General features: G+C 31.3%; 1 protein-coding gene across 1 annotated transcript; it reads left to right on the forward strand.

Annotated features, from left to right (window-relative positions):
- The first annotated feature begins 10994 nt into the window (after positions 1 to 10994).
- Positions 10995 to 12726, forward strand: LOC131027765 (gibberellic acid methyltransferase 2-like). The gene is made up of 3 exons (XM_057957851.2): positions 10995 to 11714; positions 11872 to 12153; positions 12250 to 12726. The coding sequence occupies exons 1-3, from the start codon at positions 11208 to 11210 to the stop codon at positions 12613 to 12615; spliced, it is 1155 nt and encodes a 384-aa protein (XP_057813834.1). The 5' UTR covers positions 10995 to 11207; the 3' UTR covers positions 12616 to 12726.
- The last annotated feature ends 644 nt before the right edge of the window (positions 12727 to 13370 follow it).

Raw genomic sequence — 13370 nt, forward strand, 5'->3', positions numbered from 1 at the left:
TTGATATATGTTTTGTGATTGCTTTGGACCCATGATGTGTTGGATCGCCTTATGGTGACTTGTAATTTTGTAGTTACATTGAGATGAATGATGATCTATTATACCTTTGCTGATTATGATAGACTAAAAACCAAAAAAAACTAAATTTAACTCTAAAAGCTCCAATCAAAAACTAAATATATGTTCCATTTGATACAACACTGCTAGGAAAAACATTAATCACTAAGCACCATTTAATTTAGGGTTTAGGGTTTAGGGTTTAGTGTTAATTTAGGGTTTAGGGTTAATCAACCAAGATAGTCAAATTTCTCCTGGGACTTGTTCATTTTTTTCTATTTAGGGTTTAGTGTTTGTTTTTCTATTCAGGGTTTATTGTCTATTTTTTGCGTCTAATATTTATTGTTCGTTTTTCTGTTCAGGGTTTATTGTCTGTTTTTTGCGTCTAATGTTTATTCGTTTTTTTGTTCAGGGTTTATTGTCTGTTTTTTGCGTCTAATGTTTACTATTCGTTTACATTTTTGTTTTTCGTTTTTTGTTTTTTTCCTATGGTTTAAATACTATTCATGTTTTTTGTTTTTTCCTATGGTTTTTCCTATTCATGTTTTTTGCAATATTTAAAAACTGAAAACTATTTTAAACATGAAATAAAAGATGATTTTCACACTTTAAAACATAAAAATTAAAAAATAACAATACATTAACATTTTTTTATGAAAAACAATAAAAATAAATAAAATAGAATATAAAAAATAAAGCTAAATACCTAGGAGGAGGTAAAAATGGTCTAGGGGGTCAACTGAGGTGAAAAAATGGGTACCCGTGCTCCTCAGAAACGCCTACCCATTTTTCAAACAGTAAAAATGATGGGAAAATGGTTAAAAAAATAAATAAATACATTTCAAAATGGACACCCATTTTTTTCAAATCGGGTGCCCGATTTGAAATAAACGGGCATCCGTTTAGCTTCGGGCACCCATTGCTAAATGGACACCCATTTTTTGTTGGCTTGGGCACCTGAAGCTAAACGGGTGCCCAATTTGTAAAAATTGGGCACTCGTTTCTAGCGGGCTCATTTCCCAACCCGCAAACTTTTGCAGGATTGGGACCCAGCTCTATACGTTTACCCATGTAGAGAAAAAAATGATTAACAGAGTCACAGAATTATCGGAGCAACAATAGTATAAGTCAAAAGAAGTATGTTGATATTAATGATAATCAATATAGCTTATACAATATTCTCTTTCACCAAAAGGACATGAATGACAAAACTCCAACAATATCTCCCTTTGTCATTGATGCAAACATGCAAAAAGAGAGTTACTCACTTCAAAAAATTTCTCTTCAAAATTATTTTCGACTAATCTAGCCTTATGTCATACAATCCTTTGCCATTATATACTAGATCCCTTTTGTCACCATCTCTCCCCCTTTCTTCTTACCCTCCAATATTGTCCAAACTTGCCACTCTCTCCCAACATCTCATTCTCTCCCTCTTTTCCATCAAGGACAAAGGATATCAAAAGAAAAAAAACACCTTCACACATATTCCTCTTAACAATAGGCATACAAAAGAAAGGGTCTCAATTACCTTTTTGTGGAAAAATATCCTTATACTTTTCTTTGAGTTCTGGGAGAAATGAATTCTAGGAACTGATAGAAGATGTCAACATTGTGCACTGACAATTGCACTACACAAGAAAGTCAATAGAACCAATCAAATCATCTAGCACAATCAAATTCAAGTCAACTTTTTTTGCATCTTCTTGTAGATGAGTGACGTGATCCATTCTAGTTTCAACAATTTCTTTAACAATCCAAAACTTCCTTACAAAATCATCTCTCTATTTTTGTATCATAGACAATTCCAATTGCAATGACTTAATCTTACTCCTTACGAAACCATCTTTATACTTTAAAATATTAAAATACTCTACAAATCTATTTAGCTCAGATTCCAAGGAGTCAAACTTTTCTTTGTGATTAGTTGTGGTAGTAGGCCACCTGACACAATGTTTGTAAACACTGGAAACAACACCCACACATTTTCTCATGTCTTCTATAAATTCAATCAATTTTTTTTGTGCAACAATACATTTTATGCCCATATCTCTCTCCATCTCATCTTCAAGTTCTGGTTGTCCTTTTTTAGTGGCTTTTAGGGCTAATTGCTCACTTAATTGTTCAAACATTACATCCGGGAGAAAATTTTCAATACAACTAAGAATAATATTGTTTTGGAGCAAGTAAGTAATCAAAGCTTCTATAATATTTTCTTTGTCATAAGATGGTTGTGATAACCATACATCTCCTATTTTCTTTATGTCATCAGGATCCTAAAGTATTTTCAGCACTTTAACAACTTCAAAGTGATCTTCATTAGAAGAACCAAAGGGTTCCTTTTCCACTTCTTCTTCTACAACAACTATCTCTTTCTAATTCACATTGGCTTCAAAGTTCTCAACATCATCAATGCTAATGATTTTAATCTTTTCTTTTCTAACTGAATTATTCTTCTTCTTTGAAACCAGATAAGGGATCTCAATAGAGTTTTTGGTTTTCTTCTTATTGGAGGATCCTTCTGGAACCATCTATCCATTAGATTCTGATCCAATGAGTTATTCATAAGTGCCAAAATTATCTTCACTAAGATCTACCTGAAGTTTAAGAACCCCATCTACATACATCACACACTCTTTAGTGTTAATTTCATAACCAAATTTCGTTAACCTGAACTTTCGGGGCAACACAGCTTCCATGAAACAATGATCTGCATCAACCAAGAAATTAATTCTATCCTTGTACATCTCAACACATCCTTCCCTAAATTTTGAAATCAATTTCTTCTGGAGTTCATAGAAATATTCTTTGCATGACCCGTCTTTGTCATTCAAATTATCCAAATATCTCTTGATTTGCTTTCCTACATGTAAGTTTTCATCCTAATCAAAATTCTCCTTCATTGGTAATGAATTTAAAAAGTAAAATACCAAACATACAATTAGTAATCCAAAACAAAAAGAATAACCATCATTCTTTTCCAATTCAATATTGTTCAATCCTTTCTATCTCAACTGATGAAATGTGGATGCCCAGACAAACTGTTTTGTTCCAGAGAAACAAACAACTAATAGATCAAACTGCTAAATCATGTATCTCACTTTATGAAGATCCATAACATGTACAAACTGGAATATAGGTACATCTGATATGCATAAGTATACTATCCAAATTGCAAACCCATATCTGTAACTATAGAGCAATACAAAGCAAAAAATGATGAACAAAGTCACAGAATTACTGGAGTAACAATAGTATAAGTTTGCAAAAGTATGTTGACATCAACCTATACAACATTCCCCTTCAAAAAAATGACACCAATGACAAAACTCCAACATATACTTCATCGGTGCGACACTTTCTTGAGACATTATAGTTTCTACATGAAAACAAATCAAGTTAATTGTACATTCATCTATTAAATACCACTTTATTCACTAATCACCAATTGCACTTTTATTGAAAGAAATTTCAAAACTAAATCTAACACTAATTCTAAAAAATATTCAAAACCTTAAGGTACAACCATACCCTAACTATAGATCTTTTAGGGGTTAGGAATTAGACATCCTCAAAGTCCGTATTGGAGATAGACACTAAGGATTCAATTTTGAGGGTCAAGGATGTAGCATCCCCGACTTATATTTTGATAATGAAGTCAAAATACCCCCAACAACTGATATAGGGTATGGGAGCCTAGAGAATAGAGGATTGGAGATGTAACATCCCTTACCCAAACATGCATCCCATAACCCCGATGCCTAATAGACCAAAGCTTATCAGGGCCGAGGATGTCCAAATTAGCCATTCTCTACGAATTTTTTTATTTTCATGAAATATATCAATACCTTTCATTGTCTGTTGCATTTGAAAGATAACTTATGGAGTATATCGGTGAGTTATTCCTTTCATAATGTTCCAATACAAAACTCAGGCTGATAATCATTTCTTTACTTGGACCATATTGTAGGGTATTTTAGGTGTTAGGGTTATGGATGTCAGGGTTTGGGGGTAGTGACTTCATTTTAATTCACTCTATGTTTCTTTCATCCTCTATTGAAAATAACATTTCTACAAACCTTAGCTCATTGGATTTCCTAGGCTTTGAAGGGATTCATTAATAATAGGACCATAACTAAATATTTGGAAGACCCCAAATCATTAAATCTCTTGGGGTTTCAAGGGCCACATTAATCACCAAATATTATACAAACCTAGGCATGCACCAATTCAATAGGGTTGTTGTGACAAACAAGGCGAACCACATTTTTTATGTTAGAATGATGAGAAAGAAACCCATGGGGCTACATTGGGGAATCAAATAGGACAACAATGGGGGAGGCATAGAGGCTCATGGGTATTTATAAGCATAGATACACATAAAAACAACAAAAAGAAAATACAAACTTGGAGAGAAACAAAACAAAAGAAACAACGCAAAATTCTACCTCAAACCCTAACTTCCAAACACCTTTGGTACAACACTCATCATCTTGGTAGGTCACAAATAGGTGTGCACATTACAATGAACTTTCCAAGGAATGCTTCCAAACCTAGAGGAGCTCAAAGTTATGGATGCAATGTGTATTTGAAAGGCTCAAACATGCTTTTATATACTATCGAGAAAGGGTGATGTCACTATACATCAAGTGCATTTAATGGAAAAAGGCAATAGGTAGGGAAAATAAATCTCATTTGGGGGTTAGAGATCGGGGTTTTGGGAATCACATATTGTTGTGATCCCCTAAACACCTTGCCCAAACCCCAAAAGGGTGAAACTAGAGGTTAGGTGTTGAGGATGGGACAACCTCAAAGCTCGACAAAGAAAAGGCAAGGTAAAAGGGAAAAAGTGGGGATTAGGGATGGGGTTGAGAAGATCCTAAATAGGCTCAAGACACTCCTTTCCACGAACCTCAAAATCCTGAAAGGGTAAGGAAAAGATAACCAGGACAAAAGAAAAGGAAGATGAAAAAATAAAAGGAGACAAAAGGAAAAGGCAAAACAAAAGAGAAAGGAAAAAGGGGGAACTCTCTGTTTGTTTAGGTGAACAAGTGGGTGTGAGTTGTGAAGGCACAATAAAGCAATTACTTAGGCATTTTTTTAGGATCTTTTAAAAAATTTAATTATTAGAATGTAGTGTAACATTTTATTACAAATTATATCATTATATTTAATTATTATATAATAATACCAATACTATTAATAATTATATTTTAATTAAAATATGTTTGATTCATTTATGTAAGATATTGTTACACTTAGAGTTAAAATTAAGCTAGAATATAAATTATTCCAAGGTAAAATTAGAACTAGAATTATATAGTTTATGTTAATTCTATAATTATGTAATTTTAGGTTGCAACATACAAAAAATTTATTGTAACTTATTAATTATTATTTTATAAGCTAAAATAATTATAAAACAATCACAAGTATTTGGGATAGAATTAGGGTAAGGTGAAAGTTAATGTTAAGGTTAATCATTTACATTAAAACATTGGTCTTACTTAATATTTTTTCTAATTTATAATTATTTTAAATTTTAAGTTAATAATTATTATGTAAGGATATTATAATCAAAATAATCATTTTTAATCTTAATTTTATATAGTAAGTAAAGTATACTTCTAATTTTAATTATTATTAAATATTATAATTTTAAAATTATTTTAATTATGATTAAGGTTTCAATTCTATAACTTTTTTGGTTAATACATATATAAAATATAGATTTAACTTGTTATTGCAAGAACGTTCTATAATGGACACAAAAGAATGGTGAGTGTATTAATGCTAACCAAAAATCTCACCTTAAATTTGACCACCATTTACGTGTCAAAATATTAATATTAATTATAATCACAATATTTTTAAAATAGAAAATATATGTTAGAAAAATATAAACAATGTAATACTGTAAAATATAAATGTTTGTGTATGTATGAAATCCAATAGAATGTAAAATTAAATAAGTTTAAAGTAAATAAAATAGTTCTAATTGATATCTTTTGGTATTTCTTTAAATAGATGTATTTATGATATCTATACTACTAATAATAATATATTAAAATATAAATAGTAATAGTATAATTATAAATATTCTAATCAATTAGATTATAATTAATATATTTTTTTAATTATAATTATTTTAATATTGAAAATAAATAATTATTTAGTTGCATTAATATAATCAAAATAATTAATTATAACCCTAATTTTGTATAATAATTGAATTATAATTGTAATCCTAACTATTATCATTTATTATAATTAAAAAATATTATAATTAGATTTAAGTTTTAATCAAAATTAGGTGATAATTATGGTAAAAACTACTTAATAATTAAATTATAATTATAAAATACATTTGCAAAATGTCTAATGCTCAGAAAATAATATTTGCAAGCAAACTTGGTTTGTAACTAGCTTGACATTTTATAAGAACTCGGAGTATTACAACATGGTGCACTTTATCACATGTGTCTTCCAACATATTTGCATTCAATCTTATTCAACTAAACAAAGATATTTGCACACTGAATAGAAACTACATCATAATAAATGAAAACAACTTTAATAGAGAATTTCATAAACTTGAGTTTGATATAAATATCGACCAATGTTGTTATATGGAGCCTAATGAGACTTGAAGGTTAAATTTTGTCCCCTTTTATCAGTGCAATTTCCCCCCAAATTATTCAATGGGGGTCGCCCCCAAGACGAGGTCAAGGGGCGATGAGGTCAAGGGGTAGGGCCCCTTGAGGGGTCTAGGGGCAGTGAACCTGGTGCACAACCTGTCGTAGTACAGGGCGGGATCGAGGGGCAGTGCTCCCAAAAGCTCAAATGACTTTTATTATTTTATAAAGGCGTCAGGAGTTATTTTTCTATTGACTGATATCTAATGCTCAAAAAATAATATTTATTGAATATCCATCAAAGTCCAAAGTTTGTGTTGTCTTGATCACTCCTCAAGTCCTTGAAATTTGTCTCTAATGGAAACTACACTGACTTTTTAATGTTTTTTTTCCTTTTTTTAACTTGTTGGGTGGTAGAGTTTGGGGCTCGGGACTCAGCGAATCTGTCGCGCAGACCCGACCAGACTTGACCGAGTCCAAGTCTAGGGTCCTCTCGCCTCAGCAGAGGTGACCTGCCTCGGACTGTGCCAGACTCTACGAGTACTCTAACTAAGTTTTAAACAGATTAATTTTAATATGTATTATGTTTTATTTATCAATTGTTTAGTCATTTTTTTAATATTTTCCAGTACTGAATAAAGTTTCCATAATATTACATTTATTAATTAAAATAGAAGTAATTTCAATATATTTTATTTTATTTATTAGTTATTTTGCAACTTCTTTTACTAAAAAAATAATATAAATTAAAGAAATCTTAATAAAATTTGTAATTATTATTATAAATATATATCCCTTAAAATTTTATACAATTCGATACTTCTATTATTTGATTTGATTATAGATCTATTTATGCTAAAATAATATATTATTAAAATAATATAACATTATAAAATTCTATATTTATTTTCTTCTATATAAAGAAAGTTTAATTTTTTAGAAAAATGGCCCTAAGCAACAAACAACCTTTGGCGGTGGAAGCTAGGATTTGCTCGTAAAAGTTTAAAAATCCTTCAAGGTTTGTTGCCCATTTCACATATCGGAAAAAAATTTAATAGTACTGTTGTTTGTAAAAACATTAACATTAAAAAGCACATTCCTTGAGTTTGTGACAGTAGTTGTTTAATTCTATGTCAAATGGTTGTGTACTTTAATTTTATATAATATGTAAACTTAAAAATTACACAAATAAAAAAGAAAAACTGATTACAATAATATTTTGAAACGTAGAATCAATCAAATTCAAATTTCAAATACCTAATTATATGATTCAAATACCTAATTATACCTGTGAAAGGCCATTATCTCAATATCCAAATTAAGGCACTATGAAATGAGTAGAATATATTAGTTACATTTGCTGACTAGAACATATTAGTTATGTTGGCCAAAATGCAATTATATTTGTTTGCTAACTAGAATATATTCAGTAGAGCGTTTCCCAGATCACTATAACAAAAGTGGATAATCAAATTTCGTTTGATTCCACAACTCATTAGTAGTCTTGTCAGGAATTGAGTACGCTAAATAAACGCATACAAAGCAGAATTTTACTTTAGAGCAACTGATAAACTAGAACACACAGGTAAAGAAAAGTATTATTCCGATCCTAAATAATTATATTTAACAGAAAATGAGAGAGATTTATAAATACAATGTTGTATTTACAAATTCCATGAGGTTTTGAAATATGAATTTGTGTGTGAAGGAGAATATAAATTAGGTTTGTAGAAAATTTAGGTCTAATTTTAGGCCAACATGAAAGTTGTAGGAGTTAAGAGTTACTAGAGGTATAAAATGACATATCTAGACATAAAGAGGCAACCACCATAGAAAAGCACAAGTTCTACAAGGAAAATAAGTACAACTTTTAAAGTGATCATAAGAATTAGATGATTCTTTTAACTAGCCAACATGTAATGTATATGGGGTGTATGTATAAAAACATAGATATCAAGGTTCGCACAAGCAATAAAAGTATTTTAATTCTATGTAGATGCATTCTACCAGCATATTTCTTAAAATAGATTTATTATACATAATCATAATATCTCAAAAATTTATGACATTAGACCAAATTCCTTAGTTTGTAGCCTCCACTAAAAAATAGTTCTTACTTATTAACCATTGGGATGATAATGGTTAGTTAATGGGATGCCTGAAGAGAGTTAATCACTTATTAAGAACTTGCAAAGAAATAGAATATACACAAGAGAGCATTAAAAGGAGGGGTAATATTAATCAATTCCGTTGTGAGGTTTCCAATAGAAACCCATTAATACGAACTAATGAAAATCACATGTAATTAGAAACCGTAAAAAATAAAAAGACAAAATAAGGAAAATGGGATGAATAAGAGAGATTGAGGACAAAATAAGAACAACCAGAGAAGGGAGGAAGGGAATCTTTAGAATTGAAAGGGAAAATGAGTGTTGAAAGGCTAGGAAAAGGAATAATTTAACAGAGTAATAGTAGGGAAAAAGAGAATCAAGGCCACAAAAATCTATTCAATGACTCACAAATGGTTTCACAAAAATGTTGAAAGCACTAGAAGCCCTCCAAGAGACTTTGAGTTTCAAGATCTAGTAAAAAAAGATCCAAAATCTTAATCACAATAGAACAAGAAAAAAGATGATTATGGATGGTTGAAACAAGAGAACACTAACTCCATTTATATATTTTCATAAGATTTTAGGGTAAAGGAGGGTTATAAACATAGTATGAAAAAAAAATTATTAGTAGCCAACATTTGGGAATGTTTTAGCAAAGAAAAGAAGTCCACTCCAAGGAATGGGAGGTGTTCCTATTTTTCAATAGTAGGCACTAAAAAATTATACAAAAGGGTTCATATGGTTTGACGAAAAGGATGACCCTTGAAATGTGAAATATATAGAAATGAAGGTAAGGGGAGGATAACTATGTACATAAGTGAAGCCATAAAAGTTAAATTTTAGGTATGTAGGATAAATATCACATAGAAAGAATAAAAAAGATACAAAAGATATAGGTAACACATACTTGTCAGCAACAATAAGGCAAGTATGAAAAAGGATGAAAAAAGTATAGAGTAAGCATGGACAGTGATAAAATGAAGCTGAATCATACATAAATGGGAACACTTAAAATGAGTGCAAAAGATAGTAAGATAAGTTGCTAGTTCAATTTTTGTTATAACATTATATAAATTTGCTCCTCCATTCTAGTGCAAGTTAAATCAAATATATTGCTATTATTTGTTTCCAATGCTTTAGGATGAATGATTTGTTTGGTTGTATTTGATAATTAAAAAAAATGTGTTGGAATATTAGCACATAGGATCAAATTGCACCAAACATGTGTTTAGTCACCTTAAAGCAAGAGGGTGAGCAAGGCTAGCCAACTAATTTTAAAGTTTGAATTTTAAGAAGGAAAGCAACAAGTCTATGATTACGAGGTTGCCCTTGTGAGCATATTGTCAAATGTTAGTGGCTATTGGATAAATGGATAAATGATAGTAGGTATACTAACATGTTCGATAAATGGATGAATAAGAACATTGTGTAGATGTATGTGTCGTTATGTTATGATGATAAATAAAGAATACAGAGATTTGTATGTATACTAATAAATAAATATAGAAAATAAAACTTTGCACAAGATAGTGTCATTTATGATATACATATTTTAAGACATTTCTTAAAAATAAATACAAAACTAAATAAATATTAATATAAACATACAAATTTGAATACAATGAAGTGTATCTTTGACTTCATCCATACTTATCCATATTCAACTTCATCACTAATAAAAATAATTAAAATATTCATTTTTAAATCTACTATTACATAACCCACTTCAATAATCTTTCATTCTTAAAAAAAATAGAGAATCAATATAAAAAATTAAGCCCTAGAATAGATGCACGCCTCTTTCAAACCTATTTAATTCTGAGCATAATCAAAAGCTTCAGTCAAAAACTTTATATAGAGTGATTTACTTAGAACTTTTAAGGCAGTTGGTGGGTTCGTGCTTATCACCGAAGTTCCATTTCTTCACAAAACAGCGAGATCTTTATTTTTCTTCATTAATTTATACGTGTAGCCTTGTGTCAGTAATTGGTCTTTCAGGATCTTGTTATTTGACCTACATATCTTGTGCTGTGGTATTTATCCATGTGTAGCATCCTTTTTACACATGTTTTTAGTGCAAGATTGGAATCATATTCACAGTATGAGAATCAGAATTCTATTATAAAGTTAGTGCCTATGATATATTGTAGACATAGGCTTTTCCAAATTTGAATCAGTTACACGTCAAAATATGGTCCCCATTGATCTAGAGATAGACCAACACAACGTTTAAATTGCTTCAAATCCTCTGATCCTGATCAATATTCTGGTCTGCCTTCTACCACTGGGATTGTTATATATAAACTTCAATCACTTCAGAAGAAACACAAACACAAAGGATTATAAAGCTCTACTCTTTCTGAAATTTGTCCAGTTGGTTTGTAACTTCTGTTCGCAACATAGAATGGAGAATGGTGGCATGGAGAATCAAAGCAGGCCAAGTGAAGCAAAGAACATGAAATCCCATGCTCAGTTGCATGGAGTTCTCCACATGTACTCAGGCAATGGGGATTCAAGCTATGCCGAGAACTCTACAAGGCAGAGGCATGTTTTTCATGTTCTGCAGCCTCTGTTTAAGGCACTCATTGAAAAGCTCAGAATTCCCAAGGAGGGTCCTATCAGAATTGCAGATCTTGGGTGTGCTACTGGTCTCAACACCATATCAGATGTAAATTTTGTCACAAGGACATTGACAAATCTGTGCATTGGATCAGAATTAGCAGTGCCACAGTTCCAAGCTTTTTACTCTGACTTGCCATCCAATGACTTTAATGGGTTGTTCAGGCTGTTGATCAGGACTTATTGTCCATATTTTGTAGCTGGGGTGCCTGGGTCTTTCTACAATGTCCTCTTTCCCAACTCAAGCATTCATGTATGCTTCTCTATCATGGCCCTCCATTGGATTTCAGAGGTAATTACCCTCTTTTTCCAAGTTTTCTTTCATGTGCATGCCATTTCAAAATTATAATGTTACAATATGGAAAAATGATGTTCTCATTGAATTGTAGGTTCTCTTTTAGGTTGTGGCTTCTTTTAGAGGTTACCTGATAGTATGATTCCGATTGCAGGTTCCTGAGGCTGTTGTGCATAAGGATTCACCCTTCTACAACAGAGGAAAATTGTGGGTCAATAGAGGCAGGCAGGATATTGCAGATATATACTCAAAGCAATCTCAGAAAGATCTCACCACTTTCATGAAGTGCAGAGCAGTGGAGATAGCACCAGGAGGGATATTGTTTCTTTGTTTGATGGGGAGACCAGATAATTCATCCCCAACACAACAAGTTTCAGTGGAAGGGGAGTTCTGTGGTCAGGACTTTGAAGATGCATGGGATGATCTTGTCACACAGGCACAAATTCTACTTCACCACCTCTTTCTTGGAAATTTGTCATATTGCTGTAATGTTGTATTCCAATGGTGATTGATATAATTTTACTGATTGCAGGGAATTGTCAGCTTGGACTTAAGAGACTCATTTAATCTTCCATGGTATTTCCCAAATTCAATTGAGTTGAGAAAGGCAGTTGAAGAGAGTGGTGCTTTTGAGATAGAGACAGTTGAAGTATGTCAAGGGGTGCCAAGCATGTCTGAGGACACATTTGAGCAGTGGGTGAAGGAGCCAAATATTTTTTCAAAGATGAAGGCAAATCTGGTTAAGAGTTTTGTGGGCAGTTTAGTTGAGGCCCACATTGGTATTGAGAGTTCAGAGATGCTTTTCCAGAGGTTTGAGCAGAGAGCTGCAGCCCTTCTCTATTCTTCTCCTCCTTCAAGATTTGTCACCTGCACTGTTGCCTCCCTTATCAGAAAATAGGTTGTCACTTGAATAACTATAATTATCTCTCTGCCAGTGAATAATCACTCTGACAAAGTATATCTTATGTGATTGATGGGAATGGACCTGTGTGATCTCATTATTCTTTTATATTGCGTGATTTTTTTTTTCATCTACAAATGGTTTATAGTATATAAGACTATTCCATATTTTCATTTAGGAGACATATAACTATGCTTCAAATATGTAGCATATATAACCTGGATTTGAATTTGTGATCCCTCTTTCAAGAATACAAATTCTCTATCTTTAGAAAATGAAATAAAACTTAAGAATATTATTTTGAATGCTAATTTCAGAAAACGCATTTTTTTCAGAACTAAATATATCTATATATTATCTTTTAAACAATGCCCAGATTATTTGGTATCATCTGTGATGCGATTATAATCCTTTTAAAAGTTTAGTTTTTATACATACATATGTGAAAAATTGTTATTAGAGACTCTCATGCAGTTAAGAAATGAAGTGTGGATATCAAAGAAATCATCAATGGCAATTGTTATCAAATGCTTATACTTGCTATACATTGCTATTATATTTTTAATATTATTTGGTCTGTTAAAGTTTCATTGTTGTTACAAGAAACATATTGGTTCTGATGTATATCAAAATATCAAAAGGTTTAAAAAACAAAGTCTACGACAAAGAAATTGACATAATCTTGTTTCTGATGATGAAATTGATTCTAAATGTTGAATAGATATATTAGCACAGTTTTATCCAAAAGATTA

This window comes from Cryptomeria japonica, chromosome 1 (assembly GCF_030272615.1).
Source record: "Cryptomeria japonica chromosome 1, Sugi_1.0, whole genome shotgun sequence".
NCBI classification, from domain to species: Eukaryota; Viridiplantae; Streptophyta; class Pinopsida; order Cupressales; family Cupressaceae; genus Cryptomeria; species Cryptomeria japonica.